The sequence below is a fragment of the Biomphalaria glabrata genome, chromosome 4, assembly GCF_947242115.1.
Source record: "Biomphalaria glabrata chromosome 4, xgBioGlab47.1, whole genome shotgun sequence".
NCBI classification, from domain to species: domain Eukaryota; kingdom Metazoa; phylum Mollusca; class Gastropoda; family Planorbidae; genus Biomphalaria; species Biomphalaria glabrata.
Genome location: NC_074714.1, coordinates 32489214 through 32513570, shown reverse-complemented (window position 1 = coordinate 32513570; position 24357 = coordinate 32489214). Strand labels below are relative to the sequence as shown.

Below are 24357 nucleotides of genomic sequence, written 5' to 3'. Positions count from 1 at the left end.
ACCTCTCGGCCTGTGTCATATTATAGGAACTCCAAAAGGCTATCAAATAGAAATAGTGACATAGATCTAGATCTAGTTCATCAGGACGTCAGGTGTGTTCGCTGACAAGGAATGTAGGAAAATGTGGCATGGCTGCGATAATGTCTCCTCGTGGTCATTGGTAAGATATTCATCTACATCTTGTGCTACAAGTCTAATCTATTTTAGAACCCTACCGCTAGTAGATATCTATTTTATTTCATGAGGAAACTATGGATTTTAATTGATATATATAGTTACATACTAGGTCTAGATCTACGTTTTTCCTTTGGGTGGGTTAATCACCTGTGCTCACTTTGAAAAAAAAAAAAATACGTGACTCCTTTTTATTTTGTCCATCTTGAAGTTTATCTCAAGTCAAAATATCCATTGACACTTATAGATTACTGACGTTCCAGAAGATGTATGTAAGTGTCAATCTAGTCGGACTTGTTAATTAGAGACTTAAACTCTGCTAACTCATTGTTGAGTTGTTTTTTTTTTCTGGCTGATACAGGCAACCCTTTCCATGCTCCAATGGCACCAGGTTAAGGAACACTTATCCGACATATGGAATAAGAAATCTGTCTTTATGTTTGTGTCTTTCTTGGATTTTTAATAGGTTGTGTGTGTGTGTTTGTAAGTTATGGTTCAGTGTTTTATATTTCTCATGCTACTTTACTGTTTAGTCTTCGGTTATGAAGTATCTTAAAGTGAAGTGTTATTCTAAACAAATGTGGGCATTCATTTGTTATAAATCTCACTACTCTCTATTTTGCAACTGTTCTGGTTTCTCTCTGTTTTCTTAAGTTGAGGGGTCCCAGAAGACACATATTCTAAGTTATGTCCCACGACCTTACTTGCCACATTTATTACATTCTGACTCTTCATTCTTTCGGAAGACGTTTATTAAGCCCTAGAATGTTTCTTCCTGGAGTTAGTGGAAAAATTGTAGACTCCCCGCCATTGCTAGCAATGGTTTTGGGGAGCGCTTGGAGCTCCCCCCAGCGCAAACTCAAAACTGAGTCGAAACCCATTTACCTACGCTCATAACATTTTGAGTGCGTAATTTGCTTTTTTTTTTAATATTGAAGAGGTGTGGGGTTAAACTCAAAAACCTTTGGCTACGCTCATAGAATTTTGAGTGTGTAATTTGCTTTTTTTTTATATTGAATAGGGGGTTATAAAATCAAAATCTTCCTTAACTGTGCTCTTGGAATTTGGGGATTGACGTTTGCTTTTTTTTTTGTTTGTTTTTAGAAGAGATGGATTTAACTGCAAAACCCCCTGGTAGGGGGTTTTAAACCCAAAACCCCCTGATAGGGTTTTAAACTCAAAACCCAATAATATGGGTTTTAAACTCAAACCCCCCTGGTAGGGGTTTTTTAACTCAACACCCCTTGGCTGCGCTGGGGCAAGTGATGGTATAGTATTAAAATGTCACCCAAAATAAACAAAATCAAAGCAAAAAAATCAATTACTGAATTCCGAAATCAAAATCTTCATTAACTATGCTCTTGGAATTTGGGAATTGTCGTTTGCATTTTTAAAAATTTGTTTTATGGAAGAGAGGGATTTAACTGCTAAAACCCCTGGTAGGGGGTTTAAACTCAAAACTCCCTGGTAAGGGGTTTTAAACTCAAAAACCCTTGGCTGTGCTGGGGCAAGTGATGATTTAGTATTAAAATGTCACATAAAATAAACAAAATCAAAGAAAAAAAGCAGTCACTAAATTCCTGTCTCCCCCCCCCCCCGGGCAGTTTTTTTTTTTTTTTGGGGGGGGGGGGGAACCCCACAAAACCCCCCCTGGCTACGCCCATGTGTTAGCTCTCCCATACCCAATCTCGAATCAAGCTGAAACTTTACACAATTACTCATTGGCATGGCATGAATTAATTTAAAAAATTGAACATTTAGTCAATTTATTAACAATTCTTAGGAAACTAGTAAAACGTGATTTTTTTTCTTTGACACTAAGTTAATTTAAGGATACTAGAGACTTAAGACACCAAGTTTTTGACTAGCTTTCTTTAAATATAACACTAAATCTCATCCAAATCATGATGATCCGAAAGTTCAGGGCATATCTTTGATTCACCAGCATATAACTGAAGTGAAGAAACTGTAGCTTACTTTTAAAACAATCAATTTCAAGTGATATAATACTAAATCTATCCCTCAGTAAAAACAATCAATAACACATTTATCTTTATCTCTACATGAGTGTGCATGTAGAGCATGTAACAAAGCCATGACCAGGTTCTCCTGTTCAGTTTTTTAACACTCTCCGGAGTTTAATCTGCCAATATATTAGTATAAGTGCTGCTCTAAATCTACTATCCAATGATTTGCAGTGGGTATAAATCTTAGTACCGGTATTTGATACAATAGTTGGTAAATTATTTTAAAAATGTTATGGTTAGTAACAGTTCAATATCAACTTTCATTAAAGTGTAATTATAGATATATTGAGCTATATTACTGTAAACGATAAATGTCAACATATGACTCCAGTAAGTCTACTTATAAATTGTCTTTTTAGTGTTTTATTGGTATAGTGCCTGGAACTAAACAAAGTCAAACAATACATTAACTATGACAAAACACTAGTATTAAGGAATAAATATACAAGTCAAACAAAATAAATAAACAAAAAAATGTGTATAATTATTTTCTTTTTTTTGTTTATATATTTAAGTTTAATTATCAACCATTTTCAAACAAGTTTTGACACATCCTAGTACATTGCTTTCATTAGTAATCTCTTCCAGCAGGTGAAACAAAATGAAGAAATGCAAGACTCTTACACTAATTTCATACAAAACTCAGACAATGTTGTACTCAGTGCATCATGAAAGTGATCATTAGAAAGTCCATGCAATCCCTAAACAGCCTGCAGCTCACTGGCCCCCTGCTGCCTTCCTCTTCATTGCTCTCTTACCCTCTCCCTTCTTGGGTTTGATTTTACCTCGCAGTGTTCTCTGTCTGATCATTTCTTCTTTGAAATCTTGATGTTCATCTCTGGGAATAGAAATAATGTGTAAGCCTTTTAATAAGACATTGGTTCTATACATACCTGGTAGTCAAATATTAGAAAAATGTCCAAAATATTTTGAAAATATATATTTTTTTATTTAAATGAAGATTCTGCACATCACTAGAGAAAATAAAAGCAAGAGGCAAAGTAACAAGATACTATCTCTAAGAGACAAAATAACAAGATACTATCTCAAAGAGACAAAATAACAAGATACCATCTCAAAGAGATAGTCATTGTAATAGATCTTGACTAACAATAATAGCTTTCTCTATACACTATGATCCTATCATTTATCTGAACCAGTTGGGGTGGTGGGGGAGAAGGAATATCTGGGTGGATTTTACCATAATTGGTTTTTAAAAGCAGTTACAAAAAACAACAACCTGAATTTGAACTCATGGCTCCCACCTCCTCGGGCAGATATATTAACAACTCTTCTAGTGAGGCACTTATAAGTGAAGAAGATAATGGAGTTCTATAGTGTTTCTTATAATTTAGAGTGGTTAACTATAAAGGGGACTAATCCACCAACAATGATGAGTTCCTTGAAGTACAAGTTCTTTCCCTTGTTTGAGATACCAAACATTAATTACCAATAGTTAACTTTAAAAAAAAAAAAAGCTTTTATATAGTGCAACTTTCATGCTAATAGCCTGCTCAGAGCACTATGGTCCAATCTCATTAGTGAACCAGTGGGGGTATCTGGGGGAAGGTTTTCCGACCTAAATTATGTGCTTGAGTCAGGTGTTGAACCTCAGGCCCCTTGAACAAGCCAGGCCCAAGCGTACTTAGCCTATTGGTCACACATACCAATATATAAATAGGAGAGAAAAGTTCTCAGAAAAATGTATAAACCATTATGATGACTAGAAACCAACCAATAGTTGTGGAAATAACCACAAAGAAAGAATGTGTTGGACAGATTATCTCAAAAGAATGTTAAATCTTAGAAGGGATAAGTTATATACAACCAAACCAAAGTCCAAAACTAAAGTGACTTTTAGTCTGACCACAGTCTAGATGGCTAGAAGATATGGAAACAGAGCTATACCAATGGGAGTCCAGACTTGGACCTGTCATGCATTGAAAAGAAAAAGAAGATTAGCTTTATAGACAGAAAACACTTCCAAAGAAAAATTTTACATTTAAAATTACCTACAAGTGTTTTCTGCTAGGCATCCAATCCTCTATTTCTTTGTTATTTGAACACTGTGTAATGCGTTAGTAGAAAATTTAGATGGTTAAATGAAACCTTTTCAATGTTTTTAGGGAAAGTTATTAAAATTAATTTTTAACCTTTATTCTGAGAATAATAGAGATAGACATTTTATTTTCAGTTAATGCTCTCATATGATACAATATATGACAGTCCATCCTGTTATAGTCTGAGTTAAAATAAGCAACATGGAAATTTCAGACAGAAAAGTGCTTGCTATCAAGATCACAACAGGTCCTTTAAACTAGTCAAATTTGTTTTCACAACCATCATATTCTATGGTTGAAATGACTAAAACATCAGAAATAATGCTCTGTAATGCTGTAATTAAAAAAAAAAATATCTACAGATCTAATTCTTCTCAACATAATTACCTAAGCAAACTTAAAAAAAAAAAAACACCTATGACTACCTTACCTAAAGAGTCCATGATGTCTTAAGTTTTCAAAGGCAAGATCTAATTTATAGTAAGGGGGATAATAGTTGACCACAAAGTTATCTTTATGCTTTGGTTTTTCTGCCATTTGTTTAACTATCTTGTGATTCTTGTAAGTTGTCCCTTTAAACACCTCCCCAAATATACGGGCAGACAAGAAGGCCATCCGTCTTGCATAGTCACTCATTCTCCTGAAATAAAAATAAAAGTTTATCTTCTCACTGGCATTTACATAAAAAAAAGCCCTCCTCAAAAGTATTAATAATCATATTAACAGATTCTAGGGCAAGGTGTAAACAGTCATGAATTCTGTCAATGTTTTTAAAGCTCTGTATTGTGTTCAACGAAGGTGTTATGACTACTTTAATCTTCTGAATGGAAACCTAATTTGTTTTCATGTATATAAAGGGTTAGATTTGATACATTTTACATTCTAGCAAAATTTGAATGCTGATTGTAATATAAATATGAAAAAGCTGCTTCATTTCAGCTGTTGTTATGGACTGCCATGCCTTGTCAACTTTACCTTCTTTTTGCTAGCACTGATTAAAATGTTTGCTGGTTTGCATGAATTTTCTCATAAAAATCATCAGGAATTATTTGAGAAAAATAGTCATGAGATCTAGCATTATATAAAACTAGTCATGGGATCTAGCAATATATGCCAGACCTTACATAAGCCAGAACAGTTCAATTACATTTAATTTTATTTTATTCTAGACTCCTCTATATTAACTCTAGATAGCTGCTTTGTGGTCACCTCCAGTTAACTCGGCAATGAAGTCCAATCTTTGCCTTTAAAAGCTGACCACATACAATGCATGAGTATGTTACCTGCTTTGCTCTTTGATTTGAAGTTCTTTTCTGATGACACAGACACTCATGGCTCCTTGCCATTGGGAGTGATCAAGGGCAAGTATTTCACAGTCATGAGTTACAATTCCACATTCCTTGAAGAAGCTCTTCAGATTGTTTTTATAACTTTATCTGTTGAGCCCTTGGAGAGTGCTTTCCAATGCACACGTACTCATACAAAAATTGCTTGGGGAGGTAATTATCAGGGGTTTGAACTGCATCACCAGTCCATCGTCATTATGACCTTTTTTGATGCGGCATGGAAACTGAACATCTGTGAAATGTGTAGGATTTCAGTCTGGCATGTGGTAAAACCAATTCACCTGGTGAATTTTTCTCAGACAGCCAATTGAAAGCAGTTCAGCCTTTTGATGTGGTGAGAATATAAGATCCAGACTCTCAGTTTTGTAGATATGCTGAGTCCTCTCCGTGACCAGACTTTTTCTTAATGTCTGCCAAAGGCTGCACTAGAACATGCAACACAGAAGTCAAACTCATCACCTTGATTTTCATTTACTGATATGGTTGATCTACTTCTCAAGAATCAAGTAGACACATTTTTTGGCATTTGCTATGAGTATGACTGGTCTGTAGGAGGCTGGTGCAAAACTTCATTCTTTTTTAGACTCTAGAGCTAGTAACTGGTAATTTACGACTACTAGACTCTAGTCAGGCCAATATTTTTGCAGGTCTTGGTGTAGAGGGATATTTAAATGCTCTTTAAGGACTTTGATAAACACTGCTAATTTGCATCAGATAAAGTAGGATGTCTCTAACATTTTAAATAAAGCCAGTCCCACCCTTTCTTAATTTAATTTTATGTGACTTGCAATCTTCTTACTTTTAAAAATAGTACAAGCTAGACTTTAAGGAGCATGAGCTCCTGAAGCTCAGAAATGCTGAAAAGCTCTTGGCCCAAGGGGCTTTGTCTTGACTTCAGCTGTGGAAGCTTACATAGGAAAGAGCAAAGCATACATTTTCTGGTCTAGATGGTAGTTGAAGTTTAAATAAATCATCCTAATGTTCTATCATTTCCGTCTAAAAGTTTAACATATAGGAAACATGTTCAGGTGATTGTCACGGATGAATGTGTATGTATGTATGTATAATCTATTTTACATTTGCGTGAATGACCAGAAGTGTGTTAGTTGTCAGCGAGAGAGTCCAGCTTGTGATATATATGCCATAAAGACAATTAAAGTTTCTGTGTTTTATCAAGTGTTAATTGTTTTATTTTTAACTACAGCTGAACCCAGGGATACCTTAGGTAGTTTCTAGCGAGTTATAAGTATAAATATAATAAAGGAGCTGTAACAGTGATGTTCAGTCTGTTTTAAATTTTAATAAACTTGCATTGTAAAATGTGCAATAAAACTATCCTGCTTGTTTCAGCATAATAGTGACTAAGTACTCTAGATGATAGATCTAGTCTAGATACTAGATATCGAGAATTAGAATCTCAATCTAGAATCTAGACTAGGTCTGGAACTAGTAATGTTTACAAGTAATTTACGACTACTAGACTCTATTTACTATAGTAGTAGTTAATCTAATCTAGATCAAGTACATCAAGTTTAAGTTTATGATTATCAAATATCATTAATTAATTTTAATGACATTATAATTATATATAAATATTAGAATCTAGAGCTCTAGAGGCTATATACTATTATGTAAAACAACTATATCTAACTTGTAGAGTCTAAAGGCTACTATATCACTCAGTGTCACTATAACCAATAGAAGAATAGACAAAAACAATCTATATTTTTGATGGTCTTAGGCGACCCCTGGCCAATCGTCAATCGACCCCTAAGGGGGTCGCGACCCACAGGTTGAGAACCCCTGGTCTTGAGGCTAGATCTATTTATCTAATAATTCTATAATTTGAGTATAATTATAATATTACATTATATGATTATCATTGTCGACATTGTCATTATGATTATCTAGATTATTCTAGATCTCATCTACTCTAGATTAGATATCTAGTATTAAGTAGTATACTACTGTATACTGTATACATACTTATGTAACTATTACTATAACTTGATAATTAAATATATTATATATAGATCTAGATCTATAAATTATAATCTAGACTAGACTAGAGACTTAAACTTAAAGTTAATCTATCTGAAGACAGTGAAGTATCTCTTTCTAGTATCTGAAGACAATTTAGTGACTCTAGTCTAGTGTCTCTAAGAGTAAAAAAGAGTCTCAGTCTCTAGTCTAGTCAATCAGATTATTTATCAGATTATAGATTATAATTATAATAATCTTTTAAAAATTTCTGAAGAATCTAGATTATTCTAATTCTAGATCTAGATTATAGAAATAATTATAATATAGATCTAGATCTAAAACCAAATCGAAATCTAGCTAGAGTCTTTCGTGTTGTTTGAATATCGTGTTGTTTGAATATCAGTGTCACCGTCTAACCTTTTTGTATTTAGTTTCTAGACTAGATCTACAATGCTGAATACAAAAGTAGCATTAGGCTCGTTAGGCAACATTAGGATATTGTGAAAATGAAAGTGACCTTACTAGCCTCCCTTTACCGGAAGTTTATTACTCTAGTTATCTGTTCATTACCTTATAATTGTCCGACATCTAATTTCGTCAGTTCAAAGACGAAATGGAAGCTCTTATTCCTGTTATAAACAAACTTCAGGATGTTTTTAACACAGTAGGGTCCGAAACAATACAATTACCACAGATTGTTGTTATAGGAAATCAGGTTTGTGTTATTCAACTTAAATCTACACTAGAGTTGAACTGTAGACTGTCACTGTGTATTAGAAAATCATAAAATTAAATGTCCAAAAAAACTGATAACTGATTGATTGAAAAAATTCATCTCTTTATAACTTTATTATAACTGACCATAATTATAATAGATTAGATAGAAGCTTGAAATTTGGAACACAGCTACCCCATTGTCCCATTATATGATTCTTAATTTGAATGTTTCATCTCACATGCAGCTAAAATTCATTTACACTGTCAGCAATCCAATTGTTTTTAAATTGACTTCGATCCTTTTTGAAAAAAACTTTTTCTAGAATGCTGTGGTAGTGTAGACTGTAGAGTCTGGTTGAAACTTCCTCAGCTTTAATTTATAATGACTTTATAATATTTATAAATATAATGTAATGTGAGCAGGTCAGGCCACTTCTGTATGGATCGACATCATTTCTGCCACTGCGGGTTGGCTTCTGTGAACCAACGAATCAGGTGTAGTGTTGGATCGCCTAGGATTCTGTGGCACCTCCACCGACAATTCTGTTGGCTTGGGGGCAGGTTGCAGTTGTACTGCCTGTGGTTGTTCCACTGAGGCAACCTGAACGTGATTCACTGCTGCAGTGACATCAGGGCAAGCTCGGGTGAAGTGGTCCCGGCTGCCACAATTCGAGCAGTTGCTTCTAGAAGGGTGTTGCTGGTGAGCCCGGTTCCCTGGCTTCTTTCGCTGACCTTGGAACCTGTTCTGCAGCCTGCAATTTCTTGCAAGATGGCCAGGTTTGCCACATATGTAGCATTTCCTGTTCTTCGTCGCTGGCCTCTTATGGTGAAGAGTGCAATTTGTCTCCATGCGCTGTTGTGAGGTAATCATCTGTCTCACATTGCCGCTAATGTGATCAGGTTTATGGTGGTTGCAGTGGGGACAGTTAGAGTTCTGTGGTCCCGAAAGTTGTAGGAGCACAATCTGGGCTGCAAGCTCCTCCACTTGCTTGGAGTGCGCAGCTAGCTGGCCTTCAATCTTTATCTCATTGCATGTGACGTTGACTTGCGGTGCGACATCCTCGTCTTGGGCCCACCTGATGGCCATGTCTCTTAATGCCAGGAATTCAGTTTCTGGCCTGTCAAGTAGTCTCTCTTGCAGGTCTCTCCTTAGGATCCTGTCACTGAGGTTTTCTACAAACTGGTCCCTCAGGATAGACTCGCTGAAGGGAGTTTCAGATAGAGCTCTCTGCCTGTCTGTGAGCGCTTCAAATGCTTGAAGGAGACGGTGTGAGTATGTGCAGACAGACTCATACTGGTGCTGGCTTATTCGGAACAGCTCCCCAATGAGGCAGTTGATTCTCCGCCTTTCTCCATAAGTGGAGCGTAGGATTTGTACCAGGGCATCTGGACATGCCCTTGTCGTCTGAGGGTGACACCTAAGTTCGGCCTTCACTGCCTCACCTAGATGTGAAATCAGGAACTCACACTTCTCATCTGGCTGCTGTATGTGCTGGGACTTCCAGGCTCTCTCTATATTTTGAAGAAACTCTTCAACTTCCCTGGCTGGGCCATCGCCATGGAAGCGTCGAATGTTCCACTCCGTTCTTGGATCACTGTCTGAGACGGCTGCATTCTTGCTTCTGCTGCTGCCTCGCTGTTCATCTACATAACTACTCAACAAAACTAAAGCCTAATAACCTCTCTAACAAACGCCCAAAGAAAAACTAACACTATCTATACAGCCTATCAATGCCTAAACTCCTACGCAAACCTAATCTATCCCAATAAAAAATACAAGTCTGGTCACTCAAGCACAGATCCCACTTCTGACACCAAAAATGTGAGCAGGTCAGGCAGGCGCGAGTGGGAGATACCTATTCTCTGCTGCTCAACATTAAAATTTACCTAACAGTAGGCAGATGTTAGCGCTACTGGGTGGGCTCAATCTGTGCACCTCGGTATGGTGACCAAGGGGCTAGAGTCACCTAAGTAACCAGACAACTAACTATACTAACTAACTAAGAAGAAGCAATAACGAAACTTTACTTCAAATTAAATAAAACAAAAAGATACTTTATTTACATATAATATACAAGAATGAATCAATAATAAAATATAATATATACACTAACCACTACTATTACTAATCTGACTCTAATTGAACTATACCTTGCTATTACAAACACTAACAATTAACCAAACTAACTAACACAAACCGATCAAACCAACTATCTAACTAAATCACTACAAGACAACTACTATACTAGACCTAGATCTACACAAACACACTACAATAAACTTGTCTAGATCTACAATATTCTACTACTATAACCAACCCATAACTCTAACACTAAAACAAGAACACCTTAGTCTTAGTACCTTACTAACTAGATTAAACTAATTACTAACTAGCTAAAGCAAGAAACAGACTATAACTAAGCCACTAAGCCTATAACAAAGTTTACTAAGGCGATAATAAAGAAACAAAATAACACTAGTCTAGATCTACAGCAACAATAACAATACTAGATCTATCAATAGCTGCTTTTAGCTGCTGCAATTACTCTGCTGAAATAGCTGCTGCTTATAACTGCTGTTGTAGATCTATTCTAATTCTAGGGAATCTAGTGTTATTTTTTAATTTTGTTTCTGCTATAAACAGTAAAATAACACCTTGATAGTTAGTCATAGTCATAGTACTGAGATTAGAATCAGATTTTTATCAGATTGTCTAGTTAAACTATAGTCTATTGACTACTCTCAAGACTACTGACTAGATATATCTACTCTAGACTCTAGATCTAAGTAAGACACTTACCTCTAAGTTTAAGTAGACTCTAGAATAGATCTATCATCTAGAGGTCTGTGCAAAAGCACTACTTACCATTTGAGCCGGTTTGAAGTTTGAGGGCTGCACTACAGGGTTTGCCGTTTGAGGGTCGAGGGACATGCATTAGTTAACAAAAAAAAGCTTTTGCCTTAGTTAGGTGCAGACAATAAAAAAAACTTTCAAATTACAACCCTGGCAAACAAGACCGACTTAAGGGCTTTGTGTGTATCTACATCAGGCGTGTCAAATAATGTAAAGATTGTAGGCTGCAACACAATTGGCTTGGTTTGGTTATCTGAATTACTGTAGTTGACTCATTCTTTTATATTTGAAACCTGAAATGGGTCCCATTGAAATACTAGAATATATTTGTAGGAATAATTTATCCTCAACTTGTTCAAATTTAGTAATTGTACAGCAAATTTTTCCAACTCTACCAGTGTCAGTGGCTATCAGTGAGCTGTCATTTTCAAAATAAAACTTTAAAAGTACCCAAGATTAAACAATGTCACAAGAAAGACAATCAGCCCTAGTAATGACAGCAAGGAAAAAGTGATGTAAAAATAACATCCAGTTGTTTTCAATTGGGGAACATTAAAAATAGAAAATATATTTTTTAAACTCTTCAAATGACTCAGAAATGTCCAGTTTTGTACTTGCACAACAAGGTCTATGTTGGCTAATGTTATGATTTTGTTTTCAACATGTATCCAAATAAGGATTTAACAATAATATTGGGGAAGTGTCTACAATTGGTTCCTGCATCATGTTTCTCCTCAAATGGAAATCTTAATAAATATCTAGTATTAAATTAATAAATAATAAGAATCTATATAATTGAAATTTATTTTTACAAATGTTTGAGTCATTGAGTTGTATAAAATATTAAATATTTTTAGAAATGACCAAAATGGTGGTAAAGATCTAGATCTAGGCCCTGATAAGATAATCATATCTAGTGCTAGTCTTGACCCTAGAGTAATAGACTTGTGTTTACAAGCCATTCACCAGAAGTGAGATATAATATCACACACACATGAAAGTTTGTACAAAGTTTTGGACCATACATCTACTGGTACTCAAAGATCAGAAGAAAAAAAACAAACATCATTAACCCCTTAATTCCTAATGTGCATCAAAAACTTTTTCGACTTATTTTTTTATATTAAACAAATGTTTCTGATTCATGTCTATGGTTCTATCCTTTGGCCACAACCAGTTTGAGATGTGAATCTGGTGAACACATAAGCCCATTTAATTAAATCATGGGCTGAGAAAATAAGATTGGAACTCTGCAACTAAGATCTTATTCTATGTCTATGAAATACAATATTCCACTCACTTTGGATTTTTATTCTTTTAAAAAAAAAAAAATTTTTCATCTTCTTTTAGAGTTCAGGTAAAAGTTCTGTTCTTGAGACACTAGTCGGCCATGACTTTCTACCCAGAGGTACAGGCATTGTCACCCGTAGACCACTTGTGCTGCAACTTCTGCATATATCCAAAGACTGTTCATCTAAGAGTAGGCAGGAGGATATGCGTAAGATATAAATTTTCTTCAAATATTTTTAACATTAATGTAAGATCTGTTATAATCAGAAAGGGGGAGGGATTGTTTATGCTTAAGCAACGCTGAATCTTTGTTCAATAGCCGTCATTTTGTTGTTATTTGTCCAGAAAATGTTACAGCACAAGAATGGGCTAAATTTTTGCACACAAAAAATAAAATTTACACAGACTTCGGGGAAGTGTGTAAGGAAATTGAAAATGAAACAGATCGAATGTCTGGTACCAATAAGGTAAATTCAATGTTTATATGACTATAAGAAGCATAATAGTTAAAATTATTTATATGACTGTATGAGAAATATAATAGTTAAGATGGTTTAAATGACAATGTATGAGAAATATAATAGTTAAAAAATGTTTAAATGACTATGTGAGAATCATAATAATTAAAATATTTTATTTTCAAGTGTCAGTATATTGACTTTTTTTTTTCACTTTGTTTACCTATTGTCTCTGCTAGGGAATCTGTCCTGAGCCTATTGTCTTAAAAATCTATTCGCCAAAAGTAGTCAACTTGACCCTCGTTGACCTGCCAGGTCTGACTAAGGTACCTGTCGGTGATCAGCCCCCTGATATTGAAACTCAGATTCGTGATCTGGCAATCCATTATATTTCTAATCCCAACTCTGTCATCCTGGCAGTTACAGCAGCTAACACAGACTTTGCCACATCAGAAGCTTTAAAATTGGCCAGAGATTTTGACCCAGATGGTAAGAAACTATTAACAGAGATGCATTTATTTTATTAACATTATAATTTCACTTTCGTGATCACCTTTTTTTTTTAATGTTGTAGTTAGCAGCTAACAGGCATGCCAAAGTTAACATTTTGAGAACTTCTAGATGATTAAGGAACTGCCATGTGTAAGAATGCATCAAAAGTGTTAACTTGGGGCATGAACTATTCAAAATCAAATCCAATAAAAAAATAATTTAAAAAGAGCTGAAATCATATAGTATTTTCATCTCCCTTCTCAAATATTTTATTTGCTAAAAATGTTGTCTTTTTCAGGTCGGAGAACCCTAGCAGTTATAACCAAATTAGATTTAATGGATGCCGGGACAGATGCAATGGATGTTCTGTGTGGTCGAGTGATTCCTGTCAAATTGGGTATAATAGGTGTGGTTAATAGAAGTCAAGCAGATATCAACAATAAAAAGGTGCAAAATTGTATTTCTTACTTCCTTTTGAACTTTTTTAAAAAGTAGTTTCTTCAATCTTAGTCTGTGTGTGTGTTGTTGTTTCAATGCTTAATTTTAATGTTATTTACACTTTCAGGAACTAGCTGAGTCTTTAAAAGATGAGGCCACCTTTTTGCAAAAGAAATATCCATCTATAGCAAACCGTAATGGTACACCTTATCTTGCCAAAACATTAAATAGGGTTAGTAATTGTCATCTTTTTACTTAAATTGTTTAGGGCATTTATATTAAAGTGCCTACTAGATGGACAATTTTTCTTTTCTAGTGATTATTTCAAGTGTACACTTTTTTTTTTGTGTTGTTTACTTCTAACAGTTACTGATGCATCACATTAGAGATTGTTTGCCTGAATTAAAAACTAGAGTGAACGTTTTGATAGCACAATTTCAATCTCTTCTCAACTCTTTTGGTGAACCAATCAGTGACAAGGTAAGCTTCTTCAGTGGTCAGCTTTTGTTCTACTCTTAGAAGTCCAGGGAGCTAGGACTGAAAATTGGTTGCAGCTAATGTCTGTGTTTTGTGGAGTCAAATATTTTAACTCTAGAAAATGAGTTGTGTGAATGTCTGTTACAGAGTCAACTACTGCTTCAAATCATCACAAGGTTTGCCTCAGCTTATTGCAGCACTATAGAAGGAACTTCAAGAAATATTGAAACATCAGAACTGTAAGTGCACAGTAATAATCAATAGTCTTTTTTTATGTAAACAGATATCAGGTTCTCTTTACTGGTTTTCTTTACATCTCCTAGTTCATGTAAACAGATATCAGGTTCTCTTTACTGGTTTTCTTTACATCTCCTAGTTTATGTAAACAGATATCAGGTTCTCTTTACTGGTTTTCTTTACATCTCCTAGTGTACAAGTCTTTGTTTTGTTTACTTAACATGTTTCTGATGTTACGTCAGATTTGAAGATAATTACATTTTAGACCAAACCTCCCGCAGGACGACTAGGGATGGCAGTTGGTTGGCTTCAAACCTAGGATCATTGAGATGTCCATATTTCCCAGCAGAAATCCAACTACTCTAATTACAATTACTCTAGTTACAATCTTTTCTATTACTTAACTTTGTTCTGATGTAGTCAATGACTTTGTGGTGGTCTTGTGAGTGTAGAAGAGGCTGTGTGAATGTTTTCTTATTAGAGTAGAGGCTGTGTAAATGTTTTCTTACTAGTGTTGAGGCTCAAAGAGAGCCAACAAAATCTACATGTTGTAGGAGCTCATCTATTTTTGTCTATGTTCCGCATGTTTATAGCACATTCATATATTATGCACAAATGTCATCTACAGGTGTGGAGGTGCTCGTATTTGTTACATTTTCCATGAAACTTTTGGAAGAACATTAGAGTCTGTCGATCCCCTTGGTGGACTCAATGCTAGAGATATCCTCACAGCCATCAGGAATGCTACTGTAAATATTGCTACAATTTTAATTTTACAGTTGTTACTTCAATACTTGTTATTTACTTATTAAGTTTTCTTTTACTTAATTTCAAAGTGTCTATTATTTTCATTTGTCACAAATATTATTTAAAAACATAATTATGAACCATATTTTGTAGGGTCCGAGGCCTGCTTTGTTTGTCCCAGAAATTTCTTTTGAGTTACTTGTAAAACGACAAATCCGTCGACTAGAAGAGCCCAGTTTAAGATGCGTAGAACTTGTCCATGAAGAAATGCAAAGAATGATTCAACATTGCGGGACACATGTGAGACTCTTGTTATTTTTTTCTTTTAATAATTTTTTTTTTTTTTTACAATTTTTAAACTTTTTATTAACAATACATTTTTACCATCAAAGCTTTTAGTATGTAATATTTTTTATAAAAGACTTAACAAATATTTACTTTTTAAAATGTGTATATGATAAAATTACTTTATTTTGTGTTTGTTGTTTTTTTATCAATCTTTCCACTGGAGCAGAAAAAAATATTAGTGTGTGTTTGTGGTGGGGAGGGGGTTGGTATAATAGATTAATTAATAGAGGACAACACTGTGTTGATAAGTATGAACTTGTGTAATTAAAATTGTGATAAATTAAGTTATTTCATGTGACACTTTTTTTTTCCTTTTGAAACAGCAAGAAATGTTGAGATTTCCTAAACTTCATGAACGCATTGTTGATGTAGTGACAAACTGTTTGCGTCAGAGGTTACCCCCAACAAATGCCATGGTGAATATTTTATCTATTATAGATTTGGTATTAGTTTACGTGACTAGAAAGGCTAAAACAGGTTTCTCTTATATTTTAAGAATATGCAGAAAAAATGCAGATAACAAATATGTAATTTGTTTTCCTCGGAGATAAATAGTTTTTAAAATATATATTTTTAAGTTTTATTTCTTATTACCATATATTGTCATTGGAAATACGCCATTTTGGTTTTAAGGCTAAATACTAGACTATCTCCCTTGAATTACCAACATTTTTCTGTTGCTGTTTTGTCTTTCTTTCTAGCAGCTATTAGATCTAATATTAAAATTCATTTAAAATGATAGCATAAGAACAAAAAACTCTCTTTAAAAAAAGTTATTGAAAAAAAGAAGAAACAACTTCATCAATTTATTATTAACATTTTTTTTAGACCTTCATTTCAATAAATACACTTTAAAATTCATAAGTTGACAGCATAAGAACAAAAATCTCTTTAAAAAAAGTTATTGAAAGTTTAATATGGATAAGGGAGATAAATATGCTTAAAAACAACATTGTGGTCAGTAAAGGTATCTGGGCATCTAAACTATTACCATAGATTTTATTGCTTGACTTTAGTCTGTAGGCCAGTCATAACATGCTCTTGCATAATTTATTGAACATTGTTCTTGAAGGTTGAAAATTTAGTCCAGATTGAACTGGCTTACATCAATACAAAGCATCCAGATTTTTCTGAAGCCCAACTTGTTCACAAAGCTATGATGGGAAATAACTTAGTGGAGAATGATACTCACAAGACCCACAGCCAGAGAAATGTTCTGGATAAAATACAAGAGGACAAAGATAGAGTGAGTTGAACTTGTTATTTTTTAAAATCAAATTTGGAAGATATTTGTGTATTGCTATGTATGCTCTTTTGAATGCTGAGTTAGTATGCTTATAACTTAACAGTTGTGTGTTACATTATGGGTAATTTTACTACATTGTATTACATTACATTACTTTACATTGTATTATTTCTGACATTTGCTAATACTATGTACAAATCATCTATTTTGTTGTTTTTGTGACCATCTAAAGACATCCTCATCCATTACAAATGTAAGGTTCTTGCCAGATGGAAGCATTAGGGAGAGAATATATGAGAAGGTAGAACAGAGTTGTGGCTCTTGTCAAAAATGTTTTTTTCTTTTTGTTCTTTTCCAAGTTGTTTCACTTTATTTTTATTTTAAAAATCTTGTTAGATTCCTTTGCAACTGCCTTGTGGTACTTGTTTTGAGTATTAATAAATCTGAATTTACTAGATATATTTTTATAAAATTTCCAAGAGAAAAAGATTTGGAAAATGAAATTAAAAAACATTGAGAATCATGTTTTAATTTTTCTAAGGGTTCAAGCTACCAAGTAAATTCTGTTTACCTTTTTTTTTATTTGTAGTTGTTTACCAGATAAATTAGTTTAGTGGTTCATTACATAATTTGTTGATGAATTCAGAACATTATTAGAAGTAAAAGTTTAGTTTTGAGTTTTGAAGAAGTAAAATATTGTTTTATAAAACTGTTTATAACAATAAGTTAAAGATTTGAATCATCAAAGTCTTTGACAGTCAGAAGCAACATTTAGCATGATTGTTGTTTGTCACTGAAACATATTCCAAAATGATTTGATGAATTTGTGAAGATTCACCTAACATTATAAAAGTGTAATCAGTATTTTGTGCTAACCTACCTACACTGAAATGATTGTATAACTTTGTCTGTCTCCCAGTCAACTCCACCACCTGTTGTAGATAATCTCAATGGAAGTTCCTGGAGACTTTCTAATTTGATGAGACAGAATAGGGCTGATCAAGCTTCTAGTGACAGGTCATCTGAGCCATCAAATTCCTTGCCAGGCAGTGGTGCCAATAGTGCTAGTCCATCCCCGTCCAGAACTAAGAAAGGAATTAATTTACTGCCTGAAGTGGTAGGTTTCTAGAGTTTGCTAGAGTTATATCAAAAGATTATGTAAAATTCTTTCAGTATTGTCTGACTGCACAAACCATTTTGTTTCTAAAACTTTAGCCAGAGCAGCCAGTAATGAAACTATCTTCCAGAGAACAGAGGGATTGTGAAGTTATAGGTCAGTCATTTAATAAGTTATTATATTTTATAACAATGAACAGCTGCCAATATATATACATTTTTTATTTAGTAATTCCCCAATCTTAATGGATTTTTTGTTTCAGAACGTTTGATCAAATCTTATTTCATGATAGTCAGAAAAAATATCCAGGATAGCACGCCCAAGGCAATCATGCATTTTTTGGTGAACCATGTCAAGGATCATTTACAGGTATGTTAGTCACTGAGTGGCTGGACACTGTCTTCCTGTGTGTTTTTTTCAGTCTGTTATCAATTTGACAGTTCATATATATATATATATCATAGGGAAAAGAAGTACTAGCTCGCTGGGGAAAAGTCTAGTTTAGCCATTATACATTTTTGCAAAATAATCTCTCTATGAGACATATTAAGAAGCTATTGTCTTTCTAAAAAATCCATTTGTTTGTTTTTATTGTTAACTTGAGTCAAAGCAGCAATACTCAACAACAAATGTTACAGGTCATTCTATATGTCCAGCTTAATGTGTGCTCACTGCTTACATAATTGACCATCTCTGACCAATGCATGTAACCATTGACTTTGTTGTTGAACTGTTTGAACCTCCCCAGAGTGAACTTGTCTGTCAGCTGTATAAAAAAGAAGAGATAGAAACTTTATTAGAGGAATCAGTGCATATAGCAGCACGGAGAAAAGAGGCTTCAGAAATGCTGCAGGTAGCTTCTAGAGTTAGGGCTGTAACTTAAGCTTTGATAGTAATCAAGTAACTGCTCTAAGTACTTTTATTAATTAACCCCACTGTTTCTGTACTTCAGGCCTTGCAACGAGCTAGCCAGATCATTGGAGAAATTAGGGAGATACACCTCTGGTAGGGGGATACACCTATGGTAATGTGACCTACAGATCTCTCTGCTGCTTGGACTTCTAAAGCATCTATACAAGCTACTTTGTTTATGAGAAACTTCAACTTTTAAAAGTTATTTTTTTTTAGAAATAATATTTATCTAAATTTTTTTCTAAGCCTTGAAAAATGAACTATGTAGCTGATACTGCAAAGGGGGAGTGGGGTGTAATGACATTTTGAAAGTGAACATCAAACTTTGGATCAAGTCAAAGCCTTGATAAATTCTATTTTGGTCATAGGTAGCATTTATAAACTTGTTAAAGTTACCACCATAAATTATTACAATCATATTTATCCTCATCAAACTAGAATAGTTCAGATGTGTCTCATTTTTATAATAAGCTTTATATTTTATCTTGATCTACTTGTCATTCTTTCTTATCCAGTGACTTGTGTGATATGAAAGAGAAGTTGGCTCAGATGTAATTTACTGTGTAAATAGGGACTGCATGTGTTGAGAATAAAGAGAAACATTATTTCTTTGTAAACTTAAAGTCTGTGTCTTTACTGCAGAAACAAATACTGACTAGTTTGGTGAAGATTGAGCTCATTGTTCCATTCTGCTGTAGATAAAAGCTATTTTCAAAATTATTGAAGCCTATCCCAATAGTTATAGATACAAACTTGTATATGAGGTTACTGGTAGCACCATGTAGAGAAGTTATTATCAGAATCAATAATTGTTTTTTTAATTTCACATTAACAACTAGAGTGAAGCTTAAATCAAAGCTTTTTTTGTGTAGTTTATTGTATCATATGTACAGTTAGTGCAATATAAACCTTTCTTAAGTGCTGCTGTTTTGTTTACAGAATAAGATAAATAGATTCAGTGCAGAATTTCTCACAGAAGTTTCAAGTGATCTTAATTCTGTTTTGATGAGCATGTGTTAGGATTAGGTCTCTGATTTTGTTATGACTACTGACTCACTTGTTGTGTTGATTTCATTCCTGATTTAGTCACTGACTTAATTTTTTTTTTTATTTATGTAACATATCATTTCACTAGAAAGGAGTTGGAGCTATATTTGTGTCCTGACTAGAATTGATTTGAAGTTCTGTGTGACATTTTATTTACTATTGTGAATGAGATAAAAGTAGTATGATTTCCTGTATATATATTTGTCATAAATGTTTGATTCAGTGTGTCTGATGGCATGAGAGCCAACCAGTTAGTATTAAATTGTATAGATGAAGGCTTCTCCCTTTGTTGCACCCATTTTTGAGGTTTCAGTTGTTGTGGGTTGAACAATCTTGCCTTTCCTGAACTTGCATTTCAAAACATGAATTTATATACTTAACAGGGCTTAAAGCATAATCAAAGTAAAGCAATAAATTTTAAAGTAAAAAGTAGATGTATTTGAAATTAAATTATTATTTTTAATTATTAAGAGGTTATGATTAATAACCTTTAGGTTTGAAGCAATCACAGAATTTAAATAAAAGTTTGCGTGTACCAAAATCTGAAATACTAATGATTGCTATTAAAATCTAAATGTTATGTATTAGTCGTTATGTATTAGTCTACATAGAATGTAATCCTCAGAGCCAATGATAGACCTGTATAGTATACCTACCAATAGAGGCCACAACTTTCTCTGCCCCTTCCACCACCTCAGTGTTAAATGTCATACTACCATCATTCTCTTTATTGTTGTTCTGTATTGGTCTACAGACAGCAACTTTCATCTCCATGGATTCTCTAGTTTATACTAACATGTTTTGATGTCATGTATTTATTTATTCTCCTCCAAGTTAGTTCAATAAAATGATATATAGCGTACAAACCCAAGTCATGTGTCTTTGTTGGCTGGCTATAATAAGATTTTATCTAGTATATGTGAGGAATGTCTTCAGTGTTTTTTTCTATGAGTCTTTTGACCCTGTACAACAGTACTGAGTGTACACCAGTCATTAGGTCATGTCCGAAGCTTTTTTTTTTTAATTTTGCATGTTTATATACAATGTAGTCAATAAATGGCATGCCACTAAATAATTGTTTCCATTGAATGTGTTGGATGAATGTTGTGGTAGCTCTTTACAAAAATATCTAGGTCAATGAATTAACTTATGCAAGCCTGAAGACCACACATAAGCTGTCCACCTTTTTTTAAGTTAAGTTATTCTTTTCTTTACCATAGATTAGAATGCACTCTAGCATGACATTCAAATTTGAAAACATCCACAGTAGTATAAGAGCAAGAAAAGAAATCAAAGGTGTTTATGTTGAGCTTTGTATATGTTGGGAAAGACAAAGTGGAAAAATAATATTTAGAACAAGTTCTGTCCTATTGAAAGGGAACACCATCTGGTTAAGATGTTGAGAAAAACTAGGATGTTTTGAAATATAAAATACTCAATCAAAATTTAAGGCATCATTTAATTCTATAATTTTTTTAGTCGTTTTTAGCACGTAATGGAGAATTGAACACAAAAAAACAGAACAATTCATTTCTTCACCCTTTTTTCCCCACTATTTGAACAAATGAGAAGAGTCACAATTATCTAGTCTCAGTCATTAATTTCATTGACCTTCAACCAAATAAAAATCTATCCAAAATAAATAAGCTTTTGTGAATTCCTCCAATTTTTTAATTTTGAAAGGTCATTCTTTTCCCATATTACCTTTGCATGTAAAAACTACTAGTGATTGTTTATTAGTTTGCATAGACAAAGTCTTAGTAATATTTTGTCGAGGACTTCATGTTCAAAAACAATAAATTTATTCCATGACTTGTTTAGAAACCAGTGTCTTGTATCACTTACAGCCTGTGTACAATTAAAAGACATAATAAATGTAACCAATGAAATTTGACTTGCTTCAGTGGATCTTTTCAATGTACCTGTGTTAGTTTTGCTATTCTTTACACCTAAGCTGTCATTGGACTGTGATTTCATACAATAAAGTCTCTAAACATTTGAAAGTGTTCCTTTTATTCAAAGTGTTAAGCCAATGAATGCCACATATCTGTACAAAATTAAAACTAATCAAAACATAAAGGTAGACTGTAAGTTATAAGACTGACTGACCTAATTCTCTTTCAGGCACATTTAGTTATATATATTTTCTGAAACATTCTCCCGTAAGCTCCCATTGGTTTATTTGGCTGTGTTATTGTTTTTCTAATCAGTTAGATTTAATGATACATTTTTGTTCATAACCTATACATTTGTCTAATACAATTTTTTTCTAGCTTATCAGATTCATTAGACCTTGTCACTGAAAAAGATTCTTCAAGATTTAATTGTGATACATTTATTTAAAAAAACAAAACTGAGAGACTACCAAACTTCACATTTGATAATTTATGCATGCATTTTGTTCAGTGCCTGATGTGTTTCTTTTTATATTTAAAATAAGTAGCATCAATATTTCTGCTTGCTAAACATATATTGTAATAAATAATACAGCAATGACTTTAAAGATCAAGGCAGATTGCAGGATTGAATTTTTCTTTGAGTTCCTTAATGTAATAGATACAATTGAAGAAATTATTTGCTTGTTGTAAGTAGAAGGCACAATTCTTACCATTAGCTCACAATTTCTTCTTACCGAAAATTTAGAAAGTTGCTGGAAGTTGTTTAGAAGACACAAGTCATAAGCTCGAGTAAAAAAATTGAATCATTTATTTCATACTAAAATTTAACACATAGAAGTATGACTGAATAGTTGATAGTGCACCATGCTAATAATGTGAATGAGGTCATGGGCTCATTCCCCAGACTAGTGCACCATGCTAATCATGTGAATGATGTTATGGGTTCATTCCACAGACTAGTGCACCATGCTAATAATGTGAATGATGTTATGGGTTCATTCCCCAAACTAGTGCACCATGCTAATAATGTGAATGATGTCATGGGTTCATTCCCCAAACTAGTGCACCATGCTAATAATGCGACTGAGGTCATGGGTTCATTCCACAGACTAGTGCACCATGCTAATAATGTGAATGAGGTCATGGGTTCATTCCCCAGACTAGTGCACCATGCTAATAATGTGAATGATGTCATGGGCTCATTCCCCAGACTAGTGCACCATGCTAATAATGTGAATGATGTCATGGGCTCATTCCCCAGACTAGTGCACCATGCTAATAATGTGAATGATGTCATGGGCTCATTCCCCAGACTAGTGCACCATGCTAATAATGTGAATGAGGTCATGGGTTCATTCCCCAGACTAGTGCACCATGCTAATAATGCGAATGAGGTCATGGGTTCATTCCCCATATTTGCCAATTTTTTTCTCCATATTTTCAATTGACAAATAAAATATGTATATGATTAATATATATGTATAATGATTACTGGAGTTAAAATTAGAAATTGAAATGTGATCATGTCTAGTGTTTAGCCATCATGTCTAGTGTTTAGCAATCATGTCTAGTGTTTAGCCAGTGTTAGTCTAGTGTTTGGCCATCATGTCTAGTGTTAGCCAGTGTTAGTCTAGTGTTTAGCCAGTGTTAGTCTAGTGTTTAGCCATCATGTCTAGTGTTAGCCAGTGTTAGTCTAGTGTTTAGCCATCATGTCTAGTGTTAGCCAGTGTTAGTCTAGTGTTTAGCCATCATGTCTAGTGTTAGCCAGTGTTAGTCTAGTGTTTAGCCATCATGTCTAGTGTTTAGCCAGTGTTAGTCTAGTGTTTAGCCATCATGTCTAGTGTTTAGCCAGTGTTAGTCTAGTGTTTAGCCAGTGTTGTTTAGCCATCATGTTTAGTGTTAGTGTTAGTCTAGTGTTTAGCCAGTGTTAGTCTAGTGTTTAACCATCATGTCTAGTGTTAGCCAGTGTTAGTCTAGTGTTTAACCAGTGTTAGTCTAGTGTTTAGCCATCATGTCTAGTGTTAGCCAGTGTTAGTCTAGTGTTTAGCCAGTGTTAGTCTAGTGTTTAGCCAGTGTTACCGGTATGTTAGAACAAGAATTTTGTTAGATTCAGGGCCACAAAGATATTATTCTATGCACCACTCTTCAAATGATATGACTATAGATTATATTGTTATACTTTAACTTGTTTAATCTTAAAGCATAAGTTAAGGGTTTTTTTTAACACTTCTGAGATAGTGTCACTGCAATACCAATAATTATTGCAGACGTTTCTTGTCAATATTATTATACAAGTTTTGAAATGTTATCAAGATTGGTCAAAAAGTTTTGATTTCTATGCAGGACATACATATACCTTACATTCAATTATACATATCCTATAATTATTATTAATCTGAATCATTATACCTTAAACTTCTGCTAGTACAACATGTTTATAGGGAAATAATATACATACTCTCTAAATAACAACAATATTTTTATTCAAA

The 24357-nt window shown here is 33.9% G+C and overlaps 2 protein-coding genes across 4 annotated transcripts; one reads left to right on the top strand and one right to left on the bottom strand.

Annotated features, from left to right (window-relative positions):
* The first annotated feature begins 2 nt into the window (after positions 1–2).
* On the top strand, positions 3–21973 carry LOC106050121 (dynamin-1-like protein). 3 transcript variants are annotated; one of them, XM_056025593.1, is made up of 18 exons: positions 3–160; positions 12512–12659; positions 12797–12918; positions 13149–13398; positions 13700–13848; positions 13967–14071; positions 14206–14319; positions 14464–14555; positions 15182–15302; positions 15454–15600; positions 15972–16064; positions 16721–16894; positions 17127–17195; positions 17814–18011; positions 18110–18167; positions 18274–18380; positions 18760–18864; positions 18964–21973. In XM_056025593.1, exons 1-18 carry the CDS (start codon positions 122–124, stop codon positions 19018–19020), a joined length of 2148 nt encoding a protein of 715 aa, XP_055881568.1. In that variant the 5' UTR covers positions 3–121; the 3' UTR covers positions 19021–21973. The 3 variants fall into 3 exon arrangements, with proteins under 3 accessions (XP_055881568.1, XP_055881567.1, XP_055881569.1); XM_056025592.1 differs by lacking the exon at positions 3–160 and adding an exon at positions 8143–8305; XM_056025594.1 differs by lacking the exons at positions 3–160; positions 17127–17195 and adding an exon at positions 8143–8305.
* LOC106050124 (28S ribosomal protein S33, mitochondrial-like) lies at positions 2681–8131 on the bottom strand. Its single transcript, XM_013205068.2, has 3 exons — positions 8008–8131; positions 4692–4901; positions 2681–3039 (listed from the first exon to the last, which is right to left on the bottom strand). Exons 2-3 carry the CDS (start codon positions 4895–4897, stop codon positions 2919–2921), a joined length of 327 nt encoding a protein of 108 aa, XP_013060522.1. The 5' UTR covers positions 4898–4901; positions 8008–8131; the 3' UTR covers positions 2681–2918.
* Positions 21974–24357: the final 2384 nt, after the last annotated feature.

Bases quoted from the DNA above. Each gene is read 5' to 3' on its own strand.
- LOC106050124 (XM_013205068.2), bottom strand. From the start codon at position 4,897: ATGAGTGACTATGCAAGACGGATGGCCTTCTTGTCTGCCCGTATATTT. The intron at 3,040-4,691 runs GTAAGGTAGTCA...TTCTATTCCCAG, and splicing joins AGACATCATGGACTCTTTAG to AGATGAACATCAAGATTTCA.
- LOC106050121 (XM_056025592.1), top strand. From the start codon at position 8,204: ATGGAAGCTCTTATTCCTGTTATAAACAAACTTCAGGATGTTTTTAAC. The intron at 12,660-12,796 runs GTAAGATATAAA...TTATTTGTCCAG, and splicing joins GAGTAGGCAGGAGGATATGC to AAAATGTTACAGCACAAGAA. The intron at 18,865-18,963 runs GTAGCTTCTAGA...TCTGTACTTCAG, and splicing joins AGGCTTCAGAAATGCTGCAG to GCCTTGCAACGAGCTAGCCA.